This window comes from Heterodontus francisci, chromosome 36 (genome assembly GCF_036365525.1).
Source record: "Heterodontus francisci isolate sHetFra1 chromosome 36, sHetFra1.hap1, whole genome shotgun sequence".
Lineage (NCBI taxonomy): Eukaryota > Metazoa > Chordata > Chondrichthyes > Heterodontiformes > Heterodontidae > Heterodontus > Heterodontus francisci.
The window spans coordinates 28,157,280-28,182,606 of record NC_090406.1 but is presented as its reverse complement, the minus strand read 5'-3'; the positions used below and the strand labels follow the sequence as shown (position 1 = coordinate 28,182,606).

General features: G+C 43.3%; 1 protein-coding gene across 1 annotated transcript in view; it reads right to left on the bottom strand.

Moving 5' to 3' along the window:
• Positions 1-25,327, bottom strand: part of adamts10 (ADAM metallopeptidase with thrombospondin type 1 motif, 10) — a 202,042-nt gene that overhangs the window by 140,934 nt on the left and 35,781 nt on the right. The window contains exon 3 of the mRNA XM_068016396.1: positions 24,779-25,115. Within this exon, the coding sequence (XP_067872497.1) occupies positions 24,779-24,875 (97 nt within the window). The 5' untranslated portion in view covers positions 24,876-25,115. The remainder of the gene's footprint in view (positions 1-24,778; positions 25,116-25,327) is intronic.

Below are 25,327 nucleotides of genomic sequence, written 5' to 3'. Positions count from 1 at the left end.
ATTGGCCTTAATTGGCTTTTAAATTATCTTAAAATGCTACCCGCCACTTGCAAACCAGCACACCGGCCAGCAGCGCAAAATTAGCCTCAGTTCCCGCCCCCATATTGTGGCAAAAACCCAGCCCAGAGGTAACACTGTTTCTGTCTCCACAGATGGGAGGTGGTGGCGTAATGGTCATGTCACTGGACCCGTAATCTTGAGGCCCAGGCTAGTTCTCTGGGGACATGTGTTCAAATCCCACCATGACGGTGGTGAAATTTGAATTCAATTAATAAAATCTGGGATTAAGGATGTAATCTAATGGTGACCATGAAACCATTGTCAATTGTTGTAAAGACACATCTGGTTCACTAATGTCCTTTAGGGAAGGAGATCTGCTGTCCTTACCTGGTCTGGCTTACATGTGACTCCAGACCCACAGCAATACGCCCTCTGAAATGGCCTAGCAAGCCACTTAGTTCAAGGGCAATTAGGGATGGGCAATAAATGCTGGCCTAGTTAGTGATGTCCACATCCTCTGAACAGATGTAAAAAACAAGTTACTGCCCCCAGCAAGCACAAATTGAATTCACAGGAGCGGTTTAGGGCCAAAAACCTGCTCCGCGTTAAATCCACCCCATAATTTTTTTTTAAACTAATAGCAGTAAAATGCCTTTCTTTAGGCATATCAGTAGAGGACTGTCAAGATAGGGCAAGGCTGATATCAGAGGAAAAAGGCAAGCTCACTGTGGACAGTAGTGGAAATGAAATACCTTTCAATTATAGGTAGGTTATTGGTATCTAGAATATGTTATTAAATAGGAATATAGGAGCAGGAGTATGCCGTTCAGCCCATTGAGCCTGCCCTGCCATTCAATATGATCAATGCCTTTTTCCTACACTATTCTCATATCCCCTTATGTCATTTGTATTTAGAAATATGTCAGTCTCTGCTTTAAACATACTCAATAACTGAGCTTCAACAGCTCTCTGAGGTAGAGAATTCCAAAGATTCACAACCCTCTGAGTAAAGAAATTTCTCCTAAGTGACTTCCCCTTTTTTTAAAATTGTGTTTCCTGGTTCTAGATTCCCCAACCAAGGGAAACATCTTAGCTGCATCTACCCTGTCTATCCTTTTAAGTATTTTGTAGGTTTCAATGAGATCACCTCTCATTCTTCAAAACTCTAGAAAATACAGGCCCAGTTTCACAATCTCTCCTCATGGGACAGTTCCACCATCCCGGGAACAAGTCTCGTGAACCTTCGTTGCACTCCCTCGATGGCAATAATATCCTTCCTAAGGTAAGTGGACCAAAACTGCACACAGTACTCCAAGTGCGGTCTAACCAAGGTTCTATACAATTGAAGCAAGACTTCACTACTCCTGTACTCAAATCCTCTTGTAATAAAGGCTAACATATCATTAGCCTTCCTAATTACTTGCTGCACCTTATTGACAAGGGCACCCTTTGTACATCTACACTTTCTAATCTCTTACCATTTAAGAAATACGCTGCACATCTATTCCTCCTAGCATAGTGGATAACCTCACATTTTTCCACATTATATTCCATATGCCACTTTCTTGCCCGATCACTAAGTCTGTCCAAATCCCCTTGAAGCTGCTTTGCATCTTCCTCACAACACACATTCCCACTTAGTTTTGTATCATCTGTGAATTTGGAAATGCTACATTTGGTCCCCACATCCAAATCACTGATATATTTTGTGAACAACTGGGGCCCAGGCACAGATCCCTGCAGTACCCCACTGGTCACAGTCTGCCAATGTGAGAATGACCCGTTTATTCCTACTCTGTGCTTTCTGCCTGTTAACCAATCCTTATCACCTCCTATCCCATGTGCTTTCATTTTGCTAACCAACCTCCTGTGGGGCACTTTATCAAAGGCCTTTTGAAAATCTAAGTATACCATGTCCATCGCATCCCCTTTATCAATTCTGTTAGTAACATCCTCAAAAAACTCCAACAGGTTCGTCAAACATGATTTCCCATTCATAAATCCATGTTGACTATGCCCAATCAGATCAATATTATCCAAGTGTCCATTTATCACATTCTTTCGAATAGAATCTAGCATTTTCCCAATGACTGATGTAAGGCTAACAGGTCTGTAATTCCCTGTTTGCTCTCTCCCTCCCTTCTTAAATAGTGGGGTGACATTTGCGACCTTCCAATCTGCAGGAACCGCTCCAGAATCTATAGAATTTTGGAAGATGATCACCAATGCATCCACTATCTCCATAGCTACCTCTTTCAACACTCTGGGATGTAGAATATCAGGTCCTGGGGACTTATCAACCTTCAGCCCCATTAATTTCTCCAAACAACCTTCTTACTAATACTAATTTCCTTCAATTCCTCATTCCCCCTAATCTCTTGGATCTCTAATTCTGTGAGATTAATTGTATCTTCCTCAGTGAAGACAGACACAAAGCTTCTCTGCCATTTCTCTATTCCCCATTATAAATTTTCCTGATTCTGCCTGTAATGGACCCACATTTGTCTTAGCCAAACATTTCCTTTTTACGTACCTATAGCTTTTACAGCCCATTTTTATGTTTTTTGCTAGCTGACATTCATATTCTATTCTCCCTTTCGTTATCAGTTTCTTCGTTCTCCTTTGCTGTATCTAAAATCCTCCCAATCCTCAAGTTTACTACTATTTCTGGCAACTTTATAGGCCTTTTCTTTTAATCTTATACAATCCTTAACTTACTTTATCTACGGTTGACTGCCTTTACTTTGGGGGTTTTTGTGTATTGAAGGAACGTATAGTTGCTGTAAACTATGTAAATGTAAAGCCTATCCATTGCCTATGTACTGTCATACCTTTTAATGCATTTTCCCAATCCACCTCAGCCAATTTGCCCCTCATACCTTCACAATTTCCTTTGTTCAAATTTAACAGCTTGGCTTCAGATTGAACTACCCCACTTTCAAACGTAATGTAAAATTCTATCGTATTATGGTTACTCATCCCTAAAGGTTCTTTTACAACAAAATTATTCATTAGCCCTTTCTCATTACATAATACTAGATCTAATAGCCTGTCCTCTAGTCAGTTCTTCAACATACTGCTCTAGAAAACCATCCCTAATGTACTCCAGAAACTCGTCCTCCACAGCATTGGTACTCATTAGGTTTACCCAGTCTATATGCAGATCGAAGTCACCCATGATTACTGTATTACCCATGCTACATGCTTCTCTAATCTCCTGATTAATACCATGCCCCACACTACCAAACTACTGTTTGGTGGCCTATAAACAACACCTACCAATGTTTGCTGCCCCTTGCTGTTTCTTAGCACCACCCAAACAGATTCCACATTTTGTTCCTCCAATCGGAGATCCTCCCTTACTAATGTACTGATCCCATCCCTTATTATCAGCGCAACACCACCTCCTTTTCCTTTTTGCCTGGCCTTCCTAAATGTCGAATATCCTTGAATATTCAGTTCCCAGCCTTGGTCACCCTGTAGCCATGTTTCCATTATGGCAATTAGATCATACCCATTTAACTCTATTCGTGCCTTTAAATCATCTGCCTTGTTGCGAATGCTACATACATTCAGGTAGAATGCCCTTAACCTGGTCTTCTTGACATTCTGCATTCTAAGCCTAATTGATGGTCGCCTTTGTTTCACCTGCCTTCTAATGTCACTTGCTACTTTTCTACCTCCTGTTACCAGCTTTACATCCTTCCAATTTAAGCTATCCCTCAGGTTCCCATCTCCCTGACAAGCTTGTTTAAACCTTCCCTAACAGCACCAGCAAATCTCACTGCGAGGATGTTAGTTCTGGTCCTGTTAAGGTGTTGCCCGTCCATCTTGTACAGTTCCCACCAGCCCCAGATCCGGTCCCAATGCCTCAGAAATCCGATGCCCTTCCTCCTACACCAATTCTCAAGCCACGTGTTCAATTGATCAATCCTCCTATTCCTATGCTCACTGGCACATGGCACTGGGAGTAATCCTGAGATTACTGCTTTGGAGGTCCTGCTTTTTAATTTCCTTCCTAACTCCCTAAAATCTGCTTTCAGCACCTCATCCCTCTTCCTACCTATGTCAATGTAGACCACAACCTCTGACTGTTTATCCTTCCTCAAACTAGGCACTTGGAAAAAATAGGAGCTATTCAGCCAGCATGGATTTCTAAAAAGGCAGTTTATGCTTTGCCAACTTTCGAGAATTATTTGAAGAAGCAATGAAAAGGACGAATAAGGGAAATACAGTGGACATGGTTGTTACATTTTAGAATTTCTTTTGAGTTTCTTTTCTTTCTGAAAGATAACTTTTCTGTGCTTCGTACTACTCTCAGCATGGGCTGTAGCACCCCATGTCCTTAGGAGTATTTACACCTGCTTAGACATCTTGGTGAAATTAGGACTGCTTAGCAAACAACCAGGTTATGTAGCTTGAGTAGTAGAAAAGATGCTGTACTAAAATATAATTTTTCTTACATAGCAGTTCTCTTTTCTCACTATCCATCAGAGCTATCTAACCAAGTACTCTTTAAAGGTCAAAACCCAACTCTCTTCAAAAAGCTTTAGACAGACTCGTTCAGTGGGATTTCAATTCCGGGGTCAGGTCCCTGATGCCATGCTCATTTCTGGGTCACGACCCCACACTGCGTCAATGTGCACGCTTTGCAATTTTAATTGGAAATCCAGTTTATTGGACCAGAGTTGTGTTCGCTGCCCAATTAGCAGCAGCAGATGTGGGAAGGAGGTGGGACACAGGGAGCAGTGGGTCCCATTTATAAGGTGATCAGCAGCCATTGCTGTGGTTTCTGTTTGTCTCCATGATGGAAGCAGAAGCTAAACAGAGGGCAGTGGTTGGGAGAGTTCCTGTGCCAGGGCAGCCCCCTGATTTTCTGATGCCTCACTTGAGGTGCTGTTGGAGGCGGTGACAGCACGGAGAAGTATCCTGTTCCTTGCTAGTGTCATGACAAAGACCGCACAGCAGGCCACAAAGGCATAGCTGGAGGTGGCTCATGAGGTCAGCAGCAGAGGAGTGGTGAGAAGGAACTGGGTCCAGTGCAGGAAACGTTTCAATGATCTGCTTAGGTCTGGCATGGTGAGTCCAAAGATAGATCCAGATGGCATGCCTCCTGGTCAGCAGGCAGCAGGAAGCATCTTGAGGGCGCGTAGAGTTCTCCTGACCAGAGGAGAGATGTGTGCACGGCATCATTGATGACCCAAAAGCAGAGTTCACATTATTTGAGCACTGTCAGATAGTAAGCTATGTAAGTCTACAAAATCCTATGCAAATGAAAAGCTGCAAGTGATGAGGGTTAGAGGCATTGTCATATCAGAATCTTTCTTCACCTTGTGGCCAAATGGGAGAACAATGCCAGGGAGAGCGAGACAGCACACTGCCTCAGTGGGGTCCCCCAGCTCACGTCACTGACGCATTTCAAGGAGTTGGCCGTTGATCTGGCTAGAGTGGCAAGCCACTGGGACGTTGGAGATAGAGAAACAGGAGTCCCACATAGACAGGGTGAAAATATCTCAACATCCCAATACTATTGAAAACCAGGCTGAGCATAGAAGGTCCAGCGGGGAAGTGAAAAAGTAAATATGAGAAGCAAAGAGAAAGCATGAAAAGAGACTGGCAGCTAGCATTAAAGGAAAGTTTTCTATAGGCATATAAACAGTAAAAGGGTGGTGTTATGATCCTATAGTTTTTTTTCCCCAGGAAGAATGCAGTGTGCCTTTAAGGCTGAAAAAGGAGCAGTACTGCTTTAAGGCAACAAGCTCCAGAGACTGAGTCAAAGAATGCATTCTCATTGCCTCAGGATATAGCCACTCAGGGACTGTGATTCAAAGAGTGAATTCTGGTTGCCATAGGATACAGTCACTCAGGACCAAAGACACGAGGTACATTGTTGCCGATTGACGTTTGAAACGAGTTGAAAAAGTGGCTTTTGAAACACAGTTAACAGAGACACAGACAGCTGGACCAGCATATACTGAAGGAAATGAGAGCTCTCTCTTGGTTTATATAAACCCTATTTATTATACTTTCAGAATTCTGATGTCAGGCCAGATTAATTTTTTAAAAGAAAATAATGAATTCCTTTAACTACTGAACTGTAATTGTTGAAATTCATCGCTGGAAAAGAAGACCATCAATTCAACTGCTGAATTAACTATGGACTGTTCTACTGTTGAATAACCTTTTTTTTCCTATTAGATGGCTGTGAGGATTTCAAACAACCATGGATTGTTCCACATTGGAAGATTTCACTTTCGCAGGAGCGTAAATATGCAAGGACTCTAATTTTTTCTATTTTAGATGTTGTTTATATCTTAATAGTGTTTAAGAATTTAGTTTTTCTAATTAAACTGTTAATTTGTTGATCTAAAGACACCTGGTTTGGTTAGCCTCATTCAGGGGTTAATAGATAGTACAATTTGGCTGAGTCTTTCTTTAATTTGGAAAGTTTTCAAAATGACGTTAGACAATCTGTGGAGGGATGGGACTGAATCAATAGTCCATTTCTCCCACTACAATCAGAATTGTATATTTTGATTGGGGACTTTGACTTGAGCTGTCGGTCCTAACAGTAGTAAATGGAGGAGTGAGACCGATTAGGGACCAGAACGGAGATTTACACATGGAGGCAGAGGGCATAGCTGAGGTATGAAATGAATACTTTGCATCTGTCTTTACCATGGAAGAAGATGCAACCCAGACAATGTTGAAAGAGGAGGTAAGTCAGACACTAAAGGGGTTTAAAATTGATAAAGAGCAAGTATTAGATTGTACCACCAGGACCAGATGAGATGCATTCAAGAATACAGAGGGAAGTGAGGATAGAAATCGCAGAGGCACTGGCCATAATTTTTCAGTCTTCCTTAGACCTGGGGGTGGTGCCAGAGGTCTGGAGAATTGCAAACGTTACACCCTTGTTCAAAAAAGGGTGTAAAGATAAGCCCAGCAATGACAGGCCAGTCAGTTTAACTTTGCTGGTGGGAAAACTTCTAGAAAAAATAATTCAGGACAAAATCAATAGTCACATGGACAAATGTGAGTTAATTAAGGAAAGCCAGCATGGATTTCTTAAGGGAAAATCATGTTTAACTAACTTGCTGGAGTTTTGTGAGCAGGTACCAGACAGGGTTGATGAGGGCAATGCTGTTGATGTGGTGACATGGACTTTCAAAAGGCATCTGATACAATGCCACACAATAGACTTGTGAGCAAACTTGTAGTTCATGGAATAAAAGGGACGGCGGCAACATGGATATGAAATTGGCTGAGTAACAGGAAACAAAGAGTAGTGGTTAATGGATATTTTTTGGGCTGGAGGAGGGTTTGTAGTGGAGTTCCCCAGGGGTCAGTGTTGGGACCCTTGCTTTTCCTGATATATATTAATGACCTAGACCTTGGTGTACAGGGCACAACTTCTAAGTTTGCAGATGATGCAAAACTTGGGAGCATTGTGAACTGTCAGGAGGTTAGTGTAGAACTTCAAAAGGACATAGACAAGTTGGTGGAATGGGCAGACAGGTGGCTGATGAAGTTCAATGCAGAGAAATGTGAAGTGATTCATTTTGGCAGCAAGAGCATGGAGAGACAATATTGAAAAGGGTACAATTCTAAAGGGGGTGCAGGAGCAGAGGGACCTGGGTGTATATGTGCATGTCATTGAAGGCGGCAGGACAAGTTGAGAGAGCGGTTAATAAAGCATACAGTATCCTGGGCTTTATTAATAGGGGCATAGAGTACAAGAGCAAGGAAGTTATGTTGAACTTGTATAAGACACTAGTTCGGCCTCAGCTGGAGTACTGCGTCCAGTTCTGGGTGCCATGCTTGAGGAAAGACCTGAGGGCACTGGAGCCAGTACAGAAAAGATTCACGAGAATGGTTCCAGGGATGAGGAATTTCAGTTATCAAGATAGACTGGAGAAGTAAGGACTGTTTTCTGTGGAGAAGAGAAGGCTGCGAGGTGATTTGATAGAAGTATTCATAATCATGAGGGGTCTGGACAGGATAGATGGAGAGAAACTGTTCCCACTCATGAAAGGATCGAGAATGAGAGGGCACAGATTTAAAGTATTTGGTAAGAGAAACAAAAGTGACACGAGAAAAAACTTTTTCACGCGGCGAGTGGTTAAGGTCTGGAATGCACTGCCTGAGAACCTGGTTGAGGCAGGTTCAACTGAAGCATTCAAAAGGGAATTAGACCCTTATATGAAAAGGAAGAACGTGCAGGGTTATAGGGAGAAGGTGGGGGAATGGAACTGAGGGAATTGCTCTTTCAGAGAGCCAGTGCGGACACGATGGGCCAAATGGCCTCCTTCTGCCCTGTAACAATTCTATGATTCTATCCCCAGATTCAGGGGATGCATGGCAATCCTCCCCACGCAATGAGCTGTCATTGCATAAGCTGTCATCTCATTATTTCAAGCAGCAGATACATCTGGCTTTGCAGTATTTGTACCGTTGGAAGGTTTGTTACCTTTGTTCTTAACCGATGCTTGCTCTGACTCAGATGACGGAGAACCTCCTCTCCAAATGTCCTGCAGACGGAGTATCACTCAGGTGAAACATGTCTGGTCAGAGTGGCCCTAGCCTCCCTGTCATCTGATAAGCGTTTTGCCTCCTGAGCCTACCATGGTGACATGCTTGCAAGGCATGGGGACTGTTCTCCAGTTTTCAGCCTCCTCATCTTCCTCTTCCAAGGAGCCGTGCTGTTCCAGCGCTTCTCCATTTTCAAGGTTCACAACTCTCTGGAGGGCTATGTATTGAACAGAGTAGCAGACCACCACAATGTGTGAAACCCTTGAGGAAATGTACTGGAGGGTGCCACCCGACTTGTCAAGGTACCTGAACCTCATCTTCATGACGCTGATGGACTGCTCAATGATGACCCTTGTGCTCATGTGACATTGGTTGTAGTTTTTCTTAACTCTGTGGCAGGGTTACACACCAGAGTTAATCACCGTCTGCTCATGAGATAAGCCTTATCTGTGAACAATCATCTACAGATTTCTACTGCTTCATGAAGAGCTCCCATGATTGCCGAATGGTGAAGACGTTGTGGCAGCTTCCATGACAGCACCTGCTGTGGTCACGTACCAGCTGAATGTTTATTGAGTGGAATCCCTTCCTGTTGAGGAATCTCCCTGGCTGGTCAGTTGGTGCCTTGATGGACACAGGGGTGCAATTGATGATCCCCTGCATGTGAGGAAATCCGGTGATGGAGGCAAATTCCACTGTCCTTTGAGTGAGAGTGCTGCTATCCACCTTGAATTCAACATAATCCCCTGTCCTCTCAAAAAGAGCATCCATTACCTCCATGATGCAATGATGTTTTATATTCTTTCATGGAATGTGATTGACGATGGCAAGGCCAGAATTCATTGCCCATTTCTAATTGCCCTCGAGAAGCTGGTGGTGAGCCACCCTCTTGAACTGCTACAGTCCATCTGGTGTAGGTATTCCCACAGTGCTGTTCGGAAGGGAGTTCCAGGCTTTTGACCCAGTGACAGTGAAGGAACGGATCTGAGTCAGGGTGATGTATGACTTGGAGGGGAACTTGCAGGTGGTTGTGTTCCCATGTGTCTGCTGCCCTTATCCTTCCATGTGATAGAGGCTGTGGCTTTGAAAGGTGCTGTTGAAGGAGATTTGGCGAGTTACTGTGCTGCTGCCTGTGAGATGCCACCAAAGTCTGCTGCTGCTCCTTTGCACGACCCAGTTCCATAAAGGTCCAAGGCCACTATGACTTTATAGCCAGGGAAGGCCATGGCGTCAGTCCCTGCAAAGCCTTGGATGACCCTCAACGAGGGCACACAAGTCGGCGACCATCTGCCTGGACAGGTGCAGCTTTCTGCAGCACCGATGCTCCGACATGTCCAGGGAGCTTTTCCTTTTTAGTGGTAGATCCGCAGCTGAGGGTATCGCCTTCGTTGCCTTCCTGCCCCTTGGGGTCAGGGGTCTGCCTCTGTTCCTGCAGATGCTGCTCCCCATCGCTAGTGAATCCTATCTCAGAGTAGCTTAATCCCATTTCCTGTTATTTCCTTCCTTTCTTTCTATTGGAATGTGCAGTCTCCCTAAATACCCCTCTCATGAACGCATGAGGCCCCTTGGCAGAAGGATCCTTCACCCCACCACCCCCTCCCCCTCACCAAAGCTGCAACCCTCCCAAAATGCCCCTGTCAAGAGTGAAGAGATATGACAGATAATCCTCTTGACTCTGTACCACTGGTTGCCAGTGAATGAGAGCCTTTTCTGACCCTTCCCTCTTTAATGGTGCCTCTTGCTGTTATCCTGCTGTTCTGACTTTCTCCTCACTGTGTTTGCGTCTCCTCCTCCCTGTTGTGGTTGAGACCCTGTGTGGATTCTGTGCCTTAAAAAAAAAATTCAAACTGGCCCTTATTGAGCTTGTACTCTGTAAGAGGCTTATAATTGGATATTTATCCATTTCGGCCGGGTTGCCTCTTCCAGCTCTCATCGAAACTTTTAAACTTTGACTGTGTCGGTTTTGTGATGGGAAACTGGCCGACCTGAGGGGCAGGTTTAAGTGACGACCCACTCCCTTTCCCGCCCTCTCACTTAAATAAAAGTCCTGCCCCGCTGACTTTAAAGTAGGCTGGCTGGTAAATAACTTCAAAAAAGGACCAGGGCACAGTGAATTTAAATCACTGTGTGTTAAATTCATAAAAGGCTGCCAAACAAACATATATTTCAACAAATCATACAAGACATTTATACTTACATTAAGTGGCTTGGTTTCACTCTCAAATTTCTTTCAGGAACTATTGCTTTGTTGACAAATGTATCAAAAATGAGCTGGAGCATTCTTTGAGTGCAGCTGATTTACACACCATGATAATAAGTTGGATCTTAGAGAAAAAGGCTTAATTTCTATCATGACTTCCCTGTCCGCAACCCACCACCCCCCCACCCGCCGCCAACAATCCATTTCTTGCTCAGGAATGTGTCACTCCTCTCCACTTTTCCTTTCAGGTTCAATACCCATGATTGTTGCTGATGTGGTTTCTATGTCAAAAGACTCGACCACATTGTTATAGTTTAGATCAAACCTGACATAAGAATGGGCCAATCTGAGGAATCCATGCAACTGATTCTTAGTTGCTGGCTTGGCTGAGGACACAGTGGCACCTTCATCTGGTCAGATGTCTCATCCCCACATCCATATGGTAACCTCAGCTATGGCAAAGTTGAGGCTTCAACCTCAACAGTCAATCTGGTCCTCTCAACCAAATTATCTGTTGGGGACATGACTACAGTTTTCATCCCTGGTCAATATCACCAATGTATGCCAGGGCATAATCCCTGGCTCCAGTCAGACAGAATTAATCAGCCAATGGCAAATGTCAATATGTTCTTCAACACAAAAGGCACAACTTAAACCCTCTACAGCTCTGCCATTGTAACAAAAGCAGAATTTGATTGGGTCCCTTTTCTCGGGACCAGAGTCAAGATACTTGATGCCCCCCCAGGTTTTCAAGGAACTCTTCTGTGCCAAGCACAGAGCAGACATCAATTTTTAGGTCAAAAGCAAAAAACTGCGGATGCTGGAAATCTGAAATAAAAACAGAAAATATTGGGAATACTCAACAGGTTTGGCAGCATCTGTGGAGAGAGAAACAGTGTTAACATTTCAAGTCCATGACGTTTTGTCAGAACATTCAGGTCATTTTGACACAGAACCATGCCATCCTGTATTCATAACAATCAACACCACGAGTGATGCCCATGTGCTCTGCAATAGCCTAGATCCTAGTTAGATTAAGAACATGCCGCTGATGTAGAAAGCTGTCTTGGGGACACCGACAATACTTTGGCTACAATCCATTTTTGAATAATTAGAATTAGCCATTACTATGCGCTGTTATTCCTCCACTCTACTTTAATTCGTCTATATATCTTTTTTCTTCAACTCCTTTACAATGTTCAGTCTACAGGGGAAAGAAAATATAGCTAAGACAGATATGTAGAGTAAAAAGCACATGCTGGGGGAAATAGAATTGTAAGCTCAGTATAGTAGTGACACATAGCTGTAGACATTCAAGGGTTGAGACCTGATTAATTTAAAGGTTAAGAGACTTGATTAACTTAAAGGTTAAGGCTTGATCAGTTTTAGCGAGCCCTTTGTTTTGTCATATAGTTATATGATAAGCAGAAGAACATGTACTGGCACATAGGCACAGTTGTAAGAGTGTATAAATATGTGAGGCTAACAGTGATCAGTGAGCAGTATCTCTCTCGAGCTGTATCCCCTGTATGCATACTTGTATTGAATAAACCTTTGCTTGTTTGTACCCTCAGCCGTCTCCGTGTCAAGTGTCTTTTGATACTCCACAACAAGTCTATAATATTCTCACTATAGAGAGTAGAAGTTCCTTCTTTAGTCCTTAACTCGAAAAAGATATTTATCTTTTGCATGATCTTCTAAAATCATTCACATATTCTAGTGTTGTGGTGGAACCTTCAATTAATATGGCTACCCTCCTCCCTTTTTTCCTACTCAATCCTTGCTGAATATTTTGTGACCGGGAATGTCAGTTCCCAGTCCAGTCCTAGCCAAATCCAGTCCCTTTTAATGCAATTATATGAAACCATCGTACAGCAATATGTGCCTCCAGCTCAATCTTATTTGCAATACTCTGTCCATTTAACACAAATCTCTTTCTGTCTGTTTGGCAATCTCAACAGTTTTCGTTCCTCCTTTTGATTTCTTCCTTTCCTCTCATCTTTCCTATAATCTTTATCACTTTTATTTCCTTGAAGAGGCCAGTGGTGTGCAAAAGGATAAGAGGGTGTTCAATTTAGCCTCAGCATAAGTACTGACATTTCCCCATTTATTTTACTGTACTGAGATAAATTGAATTAAGTAAACGTAAGTGAATTATGAGTGGTCTGGCAACAGATAAAATGGTGGAACAATTTCTTGATTCCAAATAAATTAGTAAAATACCTTTAGGGAAAAAAAATCCAGGTAAGTCTTAAAAAAACAAACTGAGAATGGCAAGCCAAATACACTGATTTACCATAGGAGCTTGCAATTCGCTAACTTTGCAAGCCAAAACTAATGCACATTTCCATACAAGAAAAATAAGCATTCACACTGAAAGGTCTGTTCATGTATTAACTCATTAAGGACAAATTAAAGTCACTGGAGTTCCAATGCACAATCTCCAAATAGTTAAATGAACACCAAGGGAGATCCCTAATGAATTAAGCATAACTGAATCATGAAATACTGAAACAGCTGCAACCCAAACAAGCCAATGTGAAGCCAAACTTCATAATTCTTCTCCCAAGTCCAAGATGTGAACTACTACCTCCTGTTGCAATTGGACAGCTTATATTTACTCCCTGGTGAGGGTCAGTAACTAAAGTACAAAAGTGCCAAACGTCTGTTTTAGCATCCACCTGGAGTTGTGCATCCCTTTCATGGACAAACCCTGCCCAGTGATCCTGGTAGCACATTATGCAAGGTGGATGAGATCCTTGCTGGTAAATCTGTAATCAATTACATCCATATATTTGCATTTGTAGCTGAGTTCAGTAAATGCAATGATGCTGTGTCAGTTCCAGCTGGACAATATGTTTCTATACCTCCAATTCTTCATCCTGTTCCTCTCCCTGTGATTAAATTTTATTAATTAGGCCTGTGCAGAGTTTGCAAGTTCTCCCTGTGACTGCGTGGGTTTCCGCTGGGTGCTCCGGTTTCCTTCCACAGCCAAAGACTTGCAGGTCGATAGGTAAATTGGCCATTGTAAATTGCCCCCAGTGGAGGTAGGTGGTAGGAGAATGGTGGGGATGTGGTAGGGAATATGGGATTAATGTAGGATTAGTATAAATGGGTGGTTGTTGGTCGGCACAGACTCGGTGGGCCGAAGGGACTGTTTCAGTGCTGTATCTCTCTATGACTCTATATAAATGTTTTAATTAACCGCTGCCAGGTTTAAGAACTGCCTCGGAGATCCAAGGAATCCCAAGCACTTTTTACATGTAGCTTGACGCCTCCATTGACTTACACCATATGCAACGTCAAACCAAAAGCAGCGTGAAAGTTACCCCAAGGGTTTTCACACCTTTTCTCTCTGGAATTGAGTTGGGTCTTGACTCCAGATTTACAGTGCAACCTTAGTGTAAATGGGAAATAGTTTCTTTTAAATTTTTAGTGTACTTTTACTACACTGAAAACTGTCAGATTTGAAATATTTGCTCCTTTACAGCCATATGACAGATAAATTAAGAAACAAAATATTTTCTATATGCCTTAATGTTCAGTCTCCTTTAATAACTTCACTTCCTTTGTAATACAGTATGGAATAACAGAAAACAGTATCATTGGAAGCTAAAACAGCAGTTCACAGGAGACAGTGTAGAAGTCAGGCATGCAAAGTATTTGGTGTATATCCGCAATTTGAAAAGCTAATTACATATTGCTTTCAAGAACTCTCTATGTCCTAGGGTCATTCTTTAGAAGCAATAGCAGAGCACTGGCTGCTATAAACTCAAATCACTCTGCATGTATCATTGAACAAACAGATATGGAATAATCAGAGCATCCCTCCAAGTAAATAGGGATGTCCAAGGAACCAGTAATTATAGTCCTCCTTGTTCTAAGTCAACTAATAATGAAAGATTGCTCCCCAAGTTATATATAAAAGCAGCTCACATAAAATGGAGTCAACTCTGAGAAGGAGACACACAGACCTGTCAATTAGAATGGTCGAAAGGTTGCTGTGGCAGGCCAATTAATGGTGCCCGCTGTTAGTCAGACTTGCTCTTGCCCGTTTAATGTTGACAATATTTTGCCCTGAAAGTTGCTGGAAGAGCGAGATATGAATGGAGTGGCATCCTCTACAGGCATCTGAGATCTGCGTGAAAAGGGTAAGCAACTGCATAGCTCCTTAACTGATCAAATTTTGAAACGAACAGTGCATAGTCTGAACAAGGAAGTGTTACGTTGGACGATGATTCAATGTCAAATTAGTTACAGCAAGAAATTAAGAGAAGGAAAGAAAGGTTGGACTAAGAGAGAACAAAAGTAAAAGAAAAATTGTAATTTTTAAAATTTGCGACACTTAAAACCTGGAGGAATGAGATGCCTCACTTGCCAATTCATTTTCACTGCTAGTGAGTTTGACTGGCAGTAATTAACACTTATCACACAGTTTGAAAAAGTGTACTGAAATGGACAAGCTCTAACTTTGTGGGGAGTTTTGTTTTTATGCGAGTACAGGAATTTCATGCCACACAGTGGATAGGGAACCAGACAATGAGGTGACATTTTCATGAAGCTAACAGTGGTGTGGCACATCCTGAATTTTTGGATTTCCGCATTGAATCACGCATCTGCCCTCACCTGAAGTTGCTGTGGCATTTGTGCATAACTAATGGAGATGCTATTAGCTTAATTTATAGTTTGACAGCAATATTTAGGCCAATATGCCACATATGATAAATTGCAATGGTGTAAAATACCAGTGTAATAACATCATGCTATCTATTTGCTTAGAACACTTTTGCAAATCAGTTTCACTCATTCTGCTCTTCAAGAGATGAAAATGTAACTATTGCGACTTTAAGAGGACTTTGTTGGGTATCTTCTTTGGAATCATTAAAAGACTAAAGAAAGCCATCTTTGTACCTTTTGTTAGGGTTCCTTTTTGAGTGCTAAAGATGTGTGTAAACAACAAGTTGGCAAATTTGCTTCCTGAATCACTTGGGCAGGGAAATTCCCCTTAATAAAGGAATACATTTTTTTCACTGCATTTAATTATCTGCTAACAACATTGCTTTCCCTGAAATTGCACATTTCAAAATTTTATGTTCTTGCAATTTCATTGCCAGGTCACTATTTAGGGGAAAAAGAACTACCGTACTCCCATTTTTGCTAGATTTTCAAGCATACTGGTTCCGCACAACATTATATCAGTAATTTGCTGAAGGAATATCCAGAAAAGTAATTGTTGTTCAATAACTCTCTTTTTCACGTAACAAAAAGTTAGTTTTCTTACTGTTGTGGACTCCATCAATCATGTTAGGCCACACCTGTAGCATCACCAATGGGGAGTATTCTGGATCTGCTCAATAGGAAACAGCGGGACTGTGATTTTAAAATACCTTGAGACCCCAACAGGAGCCAATTCTAGGAAACCACCGGGTTGGGAATTCAGTGTGCAGCAAGAATTCCCTAATATCTCATAGCTTTTAGGCTAGTTTGAAGCTTCTTTCCCCTGTTAACATTATGGAGATGCTCTAGAATAGTACCTGTCTGTGACATCACCCAAGCTGGTTTGCAGGAATCGACTCATGCCAATACTAAAATTTACTTTAAACTTTCTCCTGAGACCAAAACTTAGACATTGGGTATATAAACTAAGCAATACTTCCTTTGAAAAGTGATTTTCATCTTTCCCCATTATACCAGAGAGAGAAAGAGGGGCATTAAAAAATGTAAAAATAACTTTGCATTGTACACTTTCAGGTTACTATTTTTCCACAGATTCACTTCTTCATTCATTTTAAATGATCTAACACCTGGAGTCACCATGGGTGGGATTTTCATCTAAATGAGAGAGCAGGAATGGGGGTGGGTAGTCACAAAAACACACCCACCCGCAGGTCGGTGTGCCAGTTTCCGACAAAAAAATGTCAGTTTCAAAGATTAAAAAGCTGCGCTGAGGGCTGGAGGAAGCAACTCACCAGAAATCAATAAATGGCCAGTTAAGCCTCTTAACGAGCTTGTTGTCAGCTCGTTAGGATCCAGTTTTAAATTTTCTTTCTAAGGCACAGGAACCATGCAGGGTCTCAACCACAACAGGGAGGAGGAGATGCAAACACAGTGGGGAGCAATTCAGAACAGCGGGATAGCAGCAAGAGGCTCCATTAAAGAGGGAAGGCTCAGAAAAGGCTTTCATCCACTGGCAAACAGTTGTACAGTCAGGGGAATATCTGTCATATCTCTTTGGTCTTGGCACTGTGAGCGGGGGGGGGGGGAGGGGTGGTGTAAGGGTCACTCAGCTTATGGGCCTCAGGGGTTCATTAGAGGGAGGTTTAGGAAGACTGCATATTCCAACAGAAACGAAGCACATAACAGGAAATGGGATTAAGTTATATGAGATAGGATCAAGTAACGCTGAGGAACAGCATCTGCAGGAGCAGAGACAGACCCCTGGGCAACAGGAGCACATGGGTGAGGGGCAGGAAGGCAAGGAAAGCAATACCCTCAGCAGAGTCCACTGCCAAAGGAGAAGCTACTTGGACATAGTGGAGCATCAGTGCCACAAAGGCAGCACCCGTCCACGCAGATGGTTACTGACCTGTCTGCCCTTGTTGAGGATCACCTGAATGTCCACATGGCTGTAAATGTCACAGTGGCCTTGCACCTTTTTGCACTGTGTCCTTCCAAGCAGCAGCAGCAGACATTGGTGGCATCTCGCAGGCAGCAATACATCATTGCATCATAGAAATAACAAGCTCTGTTCACGAGGCAGGGGATTACATTGAATTCAAAGTGCATCGTGGTACTCAAGCTCAAAGACAGTGGTATGTGCCTCCATCACCAGATTCCCTCAGGTGCAGGGGATCATCATTTGCATCCATATGGCCATCAAGGCACTGACAGACCAGCAGGGGAGATCCCTCAACAGGAAGGAATTCCACTCAATCAACATTCAGCTGATATGTGACCACAGCAATTACTTTATGCAGGTGAGTGCATGCTATCCTAGAAGCTGCCTTCATCCTTCAGCAATCGCAGATGCCACTGCCCTTCATGGAGCAGTTGGAGATCTGTGGATGGCTGTTACCAGATAAGGTTTATCCCATGAGGAGATGGCTGATGACTCCAGTGCGTGACCCTGCCACAGAGGCTGTTTCCACCTGAGCACAAGGGTCATCACTGAACAGGCCACCAGCCTCATGAAGATGAGGTTTAGGTGCCTTGACCAGTCGGGTGGCACCCTCCAGTACACTCCCTCAAGGGTCTCTGCGTTGTGGTGGTCTGTTGTGCTCTCCATAACATGGTTCTCCAGAAAGGTGTGAACCTTGAAGAGGGATAAGTGCAGCTCCTCGGAGCAGCAAGAGGAAAAGGAAGCTGAGAACAAGGAGGAGGAGGAAGGAAAACTGGAAAATGACCCCCAGGCTTTGCAGGGATGTTAACATGGTATGCTCAGGAGGCAGAGCATTTATCAGGATGGCATTGAGGCTAGAACCACTCTGATCCAGACAGGTTTCACCGATACTCCAACTCTGTCAGCAGGACATTTGAAGAGGAGATTCTCCTTCATTTGAGTGATAGCAAGCATCTGTTAAGAACAAAAGTCAGCAACCTTTGCAATAACACTGCAAGCCTCCAGAATTTCCACCTAACACACTGGGCAGGATTTTATATTGGCACCTGGGGTCCCGGCAATGGGCCAGAAGGCTGGGGAGGGTGGGGGTGGGAGGACTACCCCACCTCGGTTCTCTACTGGCCGAATTCAATGGTGGGCAGGCAATTAACTGCCTGCTGTCGAGAACGTCATCCCTTTAAAGGACAAATTCCCGCCTCAAAGAGTTGTGGCCAATCGGGGGCAGGGGGGTGGGGCCGGTGGGTGGATGGCCGGCAGCTTGCAGTACCAGCAGTTCCACTGGCAGTGGTGGTCACTTTTGGTACTGCAGGAGGCCCAGAGCAGTACCGATGGAGGAGACCCCAGGACCAAGGTAAGTGGGGTCAGGGTTGGGGTCGCTGGAGCCAGTCAGGCACGCCCCAACAAGGAGGTGGGGGCAGTGGCTGGTGAGGGCGGGGGAGAAGGGGAGGGGTTCTTGCCCGGAGGCGCCATTGCCCCCGGGGGTGGGGGGCCCTCTATTGGTCATGGATCGACCCCAGAGAAGGTTCACCACCCCCCCCCCCACCAAGCCTGTTAGGAGGTGGCGGTGTCTCCATGCGTCATTGGGCCCCTTTGATGCTGGCAAAATACCAGCGGAAGCAGTATGCAGCCCTTAAATGGCCCTTAATTGGCCACTTAAGTGATTTAATTGGGCTCCCAACAGATTTCCCATCCGCCCGAGTGCCCGCCACATACAAAATGGCATGGGGGCAGGACAATGTCGGCACGCAGTCTGAAGCCATCCCACGCCATTTTGTGTACCGCCCCCACCTGCCCCCATCTCCAACGTCAGGATAAAATCCAGCCTACTCTTCCCCAATGCAAGGCTCTGCTAACCCTTATTTTCCATTCCCCTGCCTTTTGCAGTGATGAAATGGAAACACACAAGTCTGCCTGAGTGCAACAACATGCCCAGTACGTTATTGAGTTACAGTTTAATATAATTTACAACAAGACACCCACGTGACCCACATAGTGACATTACCAACAGAGTGAACTTTGCTCACAGTGTCTGAGTTACTTCTCCTATGGCTGAGGACGAGGTGGGGTCAAACTGCTTGCTCATGCCTGACTGGAAAGGGGATGCCTGTGGTGTTTGGCCTCATCATGGAGGTTCTGGGGGCATGGGGCATTTCCAAAGGCTGCTGCACTGGCATCACTGCAGTAGCAGCTTCAGTCACAGAGCGTAGCTCTACGGATGCTTTGTCTGTAAGAGGAGCCATGGAGGTGAAAGATGATGACTGAGCTCCATGAGGGTTGGCCCCCTCATCACCATTTGCCCTTTCATGGCGCCTTTGATCACTCAAGGGAACCACCGGCTGGGGCGCAGCGGGCATCCACTCCCTGCTTCATTGCTCCATTTTCACCACTGACTGGTCAGTGCTACAGACTGCGGCATGCATTCCGTGCATGTCAGTGCACTGCTCCTGCATCCACTCCGAGTAATGCTGCACATGGCTCTCCATGAGGTTGGCCACTCTCTCAATGGAGGAACTCATGCGCTCAAAGCAAACTTCTCAATTTAAAAAAAAATTAACTGTGGCCACAGCTGCCAGGCCACGCCTGTAGAGAGGAAACCGCCCACAGAATGGTCTGTGGCGCAGCTGTGGCCCACTGATTCCTGTGCCTTTCGTACAGGACTTGCGGGCTCCCCAGCCAGCTGCTGGCAAGCCACCTCCAGGCGCCTGCCAGGCTATGGCTTGAGCTGCGGGCCCTTTCACCACCAGGAAGATCCCAGTGGCATCCCCAATCTTCTGACAAATGGGCACTTAATTATGCAGATCGACAGTGGCAGGTAGCCCTTGCCAGTGATGACCCGCCTGCAGCAAGATTGCCCGGAGGCAGGAAAGCGTTGGCCTGCTGACCCAACAGCCTCATTTCAGAGTTTACTGATGAGATCAAACTTGTAGGAGTTGCAAACAGGATGATATGAAACGCCTGCAATAGGACATAGATAGGCTAACAGAATGAGCAAATAGGTGGCAGACGGAATTAATACTGACAAGTGTGAGGTGATGCATTTTGGCAGAAGGAATAAGGAGAGGAAATATATACTTAATGGCACAGTTCTAAAGAATGTGCAGCAACAAATGGACCTTGGGGTTGCATGTGCATTAATCTTTGAAGGTGGCAGGACATGTCGAGAAAATGGTTAGTAAAACATATGGGATCTTGGGCTTCATAAATAGAGGCATTGAGTACAAAAGCAGGGAGGTTATGCTGAACCTTCGTAAAGCTCTGGTTAGACCCCAACTGGAGTACTGCATCCAGTTCTGGTCACCAAACTTCAGGAAGGATGTGAGGGTCCTTGAGAGGGTGCAGAGGAGATTTACCAGAATGGTTCCAGGGATGGGGGATTTTAGTTACAAGGTTAGGTTGGAAAAGCTGGGTTTGTTCTCCTTACAGCAAGATTTAATAGAAGTGTACAAGATTACAGCAGGCTTAGATAGGTTACACAAGGGAAAACTGTTCCCATTAACGAATGGTACAAAGACTAGGGGACACAGTTTGTAGGTTTTGGGCAAGAGATGCAAGGGGAATATGAGGAAGAATTTTTTTATGCTGCGGGTGGTAATGACTTGGAACTCGCTGCCCACGAGGGTGGGGGAAGCAGAGACAATGATTTCAAAAGGAAATTGGATTGCCTGAAGGGGTGGTAGAGGCAGTAACCCTCCCAACATTTCAGAAGTATTTAGATGAGCACTAGAAATGCCATAGCATACAAGGCTACGGGCCAAGCGCAGGAAAATGCGATTAGAATAGATGGTTGGCACAGACACGATGGGCCGGAGGGCCTGTTTCTGTGCTGTATAACTCTATGACTCTATGATGGGCACTTGAAGGAAATAAGGGATCGAGCGGGGGAGTGGAACTGACTGAATTGCTCCTTGGAGAGCCAGCATGGGCTCGATGGATCAAATGGCCTCCTTCTGTGTGATAAATGACTCTATGACTCGGCAGCCCTTCACTGCGTGGGCGATAATGCCCTTACCAATATGACGTCATCGCGATTTGCCCCAAAGAGTCTGTGCATGTTGGGGGAAGCCATTTTGGAGCTTTAAGGGCAGTCTTAGACAACATTCCCCTTTTTTTGTGTGGTGTGTGATTTGTTCATTTCAGTAAACCTTTAAATTGTTTTGTACGGCCATGCTCACACTTTATCTTAAATGGGACAACTTGTGAACGGCCTGTGGGGTATCCTCTGGGTGAGGGACCATTGCTCACAGAGCCCCCCCACCAAAAGGGTGCCAATTATCCCCAATTTCTCACCCAAGTTCTTTTTAATGCAGTTAGTCTTTTGAAATTCTAACCAAATACCAATCTCTTTCTCCCTTGAAAGCAAAAGGCAATGTTCCTTCAAACCATTTTATGACCAATTAGATCAATGTTGTTATGACCAGGTGAGGAAGGTGTCTAGGGTTCCCTCTCAGCCTTCACCTGGTCTTACCATAACAGGGTTTAATTTTAAACACACCATGTTTTTAGCCCCCCCTTGGTGAATCCGTGTTCGCTTTCCAATTATAAGGCAAAGAAACCAGCACAAAAAGGCTTTCTTAGGTTTAAAGAAGAAAAGTTGAAATTTATTAAACTTAAACTCTAATTCGGTTTACACCTACAGATACATGACGCGCCCAGGCTAGCATGCATACGCGATACACACATGCAAATAGAGACAGAAAAGAGAAGAAAAATAAAATGGAAAAGTTTGAGGCAATATTTGAAGAGTTTTTGTTATGGTCCTTTGAGCTCACTGTAGAGTCCTTGATTGTAGGTAGATCTTGTTTTTCATTGGGGCCCAGTATTCTTCTTCAACCTTGTTCGCTGCAGGAGACTTTTCTCTCTTGGGGTTCATGTGTCTTCAGAGGCTTGTGAGAAAGAGATGGGAGCAGGCAGACAGGAGAGGCTGTGGCGAGCCAGCCAGGAGAGATCTTCCCAGTCCAGGGGCATTCTGCTTTCTCCCCAAACTGTTTGTACAAATTCAAAAAACTCGGGTTGCCCAGCAGGTTAGTCATGTGACTAGCTGGTTTGACCATATTCGTTTGTGCACTCGGCCAGCTTAGCAGTTAAACTGGAATGCGACCTCCCCCACCTTCAAAGTCTGGTGCTCAAAAGTCCATTGTGGGTTGAATGTGTCTGGAAATGGTCCTTTGTCCTTTCCAAGCACTGTTTGTTACATGCAAATGTCGTTCCAACCAAGATCTGGCAATTTTTTAAAAGCCAGTCCTTTCTTCACTTCAACAACAGTTTGAAATTTAATGTCCATGTGGCAAAATTAATATGCCTCATGCTTGGCAGGTGGAGGCCTGCCCGACAACGTACATGTTCTTGTCTTGGCTGTGTAGTGAATTTTGTCAAAAGTCAACATAATTTAAAATTACTGGCTGGTTTATTTAAAAGTCATTCGGTATGCTCTATAGTCCTGTTAGTGTTTTGCAGTAATTGACTTAAAGTAGACAATGCAGGAGAGCCAAGTTTTATACATTTGAATACTCAAATGGACATGCATAGTCATCAATAGTCATGTGATAGGTCAATGTGATTTGACAGGAAAGTGTTTTCTAAGTAGGAAAGGAACTTTATACTTATGGAAACATTAGTACAGATGCTAGTTCAATGCCAGTTCTGAATTTCTGCACCAGCACCTCAGAGTTACTATATTTATTTGTGATGTATTACAAATACATTTTTCATCCTGTGTGGCTCTACTCTTTTGCTGCCCATTTTCCAGCAGGACGACTTGTTGGCCATGGGGTAGGAGAATCTAAATGCAATTACTGCTGGTATTTGCTACTTTACCAAGCTCCAAAATTTATCAAAACTGTGTCAATTATTATATAAAAGTTATGTCTTGCCTCTTACAATGGTGCTACATTAAATCAATATTTTCAGAGCAGTTAGCCTGCTGTTGTTACATAACTCTTGGAGAAACAGGCACTCACTTCTAGTTACGTTTGATGTACGCTAAACCTAACAATGTGAATGGGTCCCAATCCTTCCACAGTGGCCAAACATTAAATACCAATACTGAAATGAATTGCAAAATACTACTGTTTTAAAATATAGCAGCAAAGTTATTTACATCACGAGATTGGAACAAATAAATTTACTTTTGCTACAGCAAGAATAAAGATCACCGCCATACAGGTTTGAAGTATATGCTAACCTAATATAGCGTACCAGCTAGGTTATTCTTTTGTTTTATGGCAGAGTATGAGTAAGTTACATATATTATGCTTTTTCATTAGCAGTGTGGTGTTCAATGAGGTTGATCACTGCAGACCAGTCTGACTAGAATGGGGCCTTAAAATCCACCAAGTCCATGAGGTCAATTCTGCAAACGTGTGAGATGAAAAAAGTTAAAACCGAGCATCTGGTCTACTACTTAGTTCTCTTCTCAAACTATGCAAACTGCCAAGTCTGGATCTGCTATTTTGAGGTTGATTTACATGCATTCTTTGAGAAAACAGCAAAATTAAATATAAATAACAATTAGTTTTGAGAGATTATGTGGTTGTCTGTTATGCACCTTATAACTTTTAAACTGACAATGCACATGTATTCAAATGTAGAACAGTGTATTTTCACCCCCTGATATCCTTAGCAAATTGCAGCAGATTGCCTCAGACTATACAGGAAAAGGTTCTCAGAAAAGGTACATAGTTTTGCGCATGTTAAAAACTGTAATATTTTCATAGAATTATAAAAGATAATTGTTTAGCATGATTGAAATTTAAATGGCACATGCTGCATAACTACATGAATAGTTTTGGAATGTAAAACATGCAATTTTGTGATAACCTGTTCTGCTAAATTATTTACGATTGTATTTTAGAATGATAGGATTCTTCCAACTCATAATTAGAGGAAACATCTATAAAACTCAACTCTCGAACAAGATTAGAAATTAGAAAAGCCTCCCCAAGGACAATGAATTTGTGGAACCAACCATTCGAGATGGAAACTGAATTGGGATCAATTGGTCCCTTTTAAAAGGTGCTGCATGATATCAATTGAGAAGTGGGATTGAGGGTATTGGTATTTAACAGCAGTGCTTGATTTCCACCCCACCCCGCTGATAAATTAGTGTTCTTCAGAAATCTGCAGGTGATGTAGGAGAGAAGTCCTTGATAAAATAATCATTCATGGGCAATGGATAAAATGGTTTTTAATGGATTGAATGGCATTTTCTAGTTCCAGATTTTATGTAACCTAACAACTAGCAGCCTCATTCCTAGGATAACACTGACATTCACGACAAATTGAAAAAGGACATGTCAGTGGCAAATGATTCACTCTGTTGGTACATTTAGTTTTGATTCATTCAGACTTGCTTAATAACCATGACATAACAATTATTTACTGTTCAATATTTTGCATCTGTAAAAAGAAACCAGCATTAAAAATATTACCTTGTGAATTCATTGAGTGAATTGTGTGACTGTGAAATGCTGAGGGAGCCATCGCGAGGCATAAAATCCATGTTACAGTCCTCCAAACAACTTCCATAATTAAATACACTAGGATCAGAGCAGCGAATGTTGTGCCAAGCTAAATCACACTGTGCCAACATGTCTTCTCTCCAAACTCTATTTATGTTTGGATGCTATTCTCTAGTTTCCCAGTGGCCATTTCTGAGTACGGCTAAGTTTGCTGAAAAGCAGTTGGCTTAATTCACTTAGTATACTGGTGAGGTGATAACTTTTCCATACAATATGCAACATCAAAAGATCTTCAGTGATGTAACTTCTGCAAGAAAGAAAATACATAAATGTCTAATAATATTAGAGGCCTTGAAAAAGGCTTGAAAAGAAAACTTAAGCTTTTTAATAATAGTCATACGGTTTACAATTGTATGAACAGATTACAAATGTTTACTTTGCAAACAGTCTGCTTGGAAGCATCTCAAGCCACATCAGATATAACAAGACTTAATCAAAAACAAAATACTGCAGATGCTG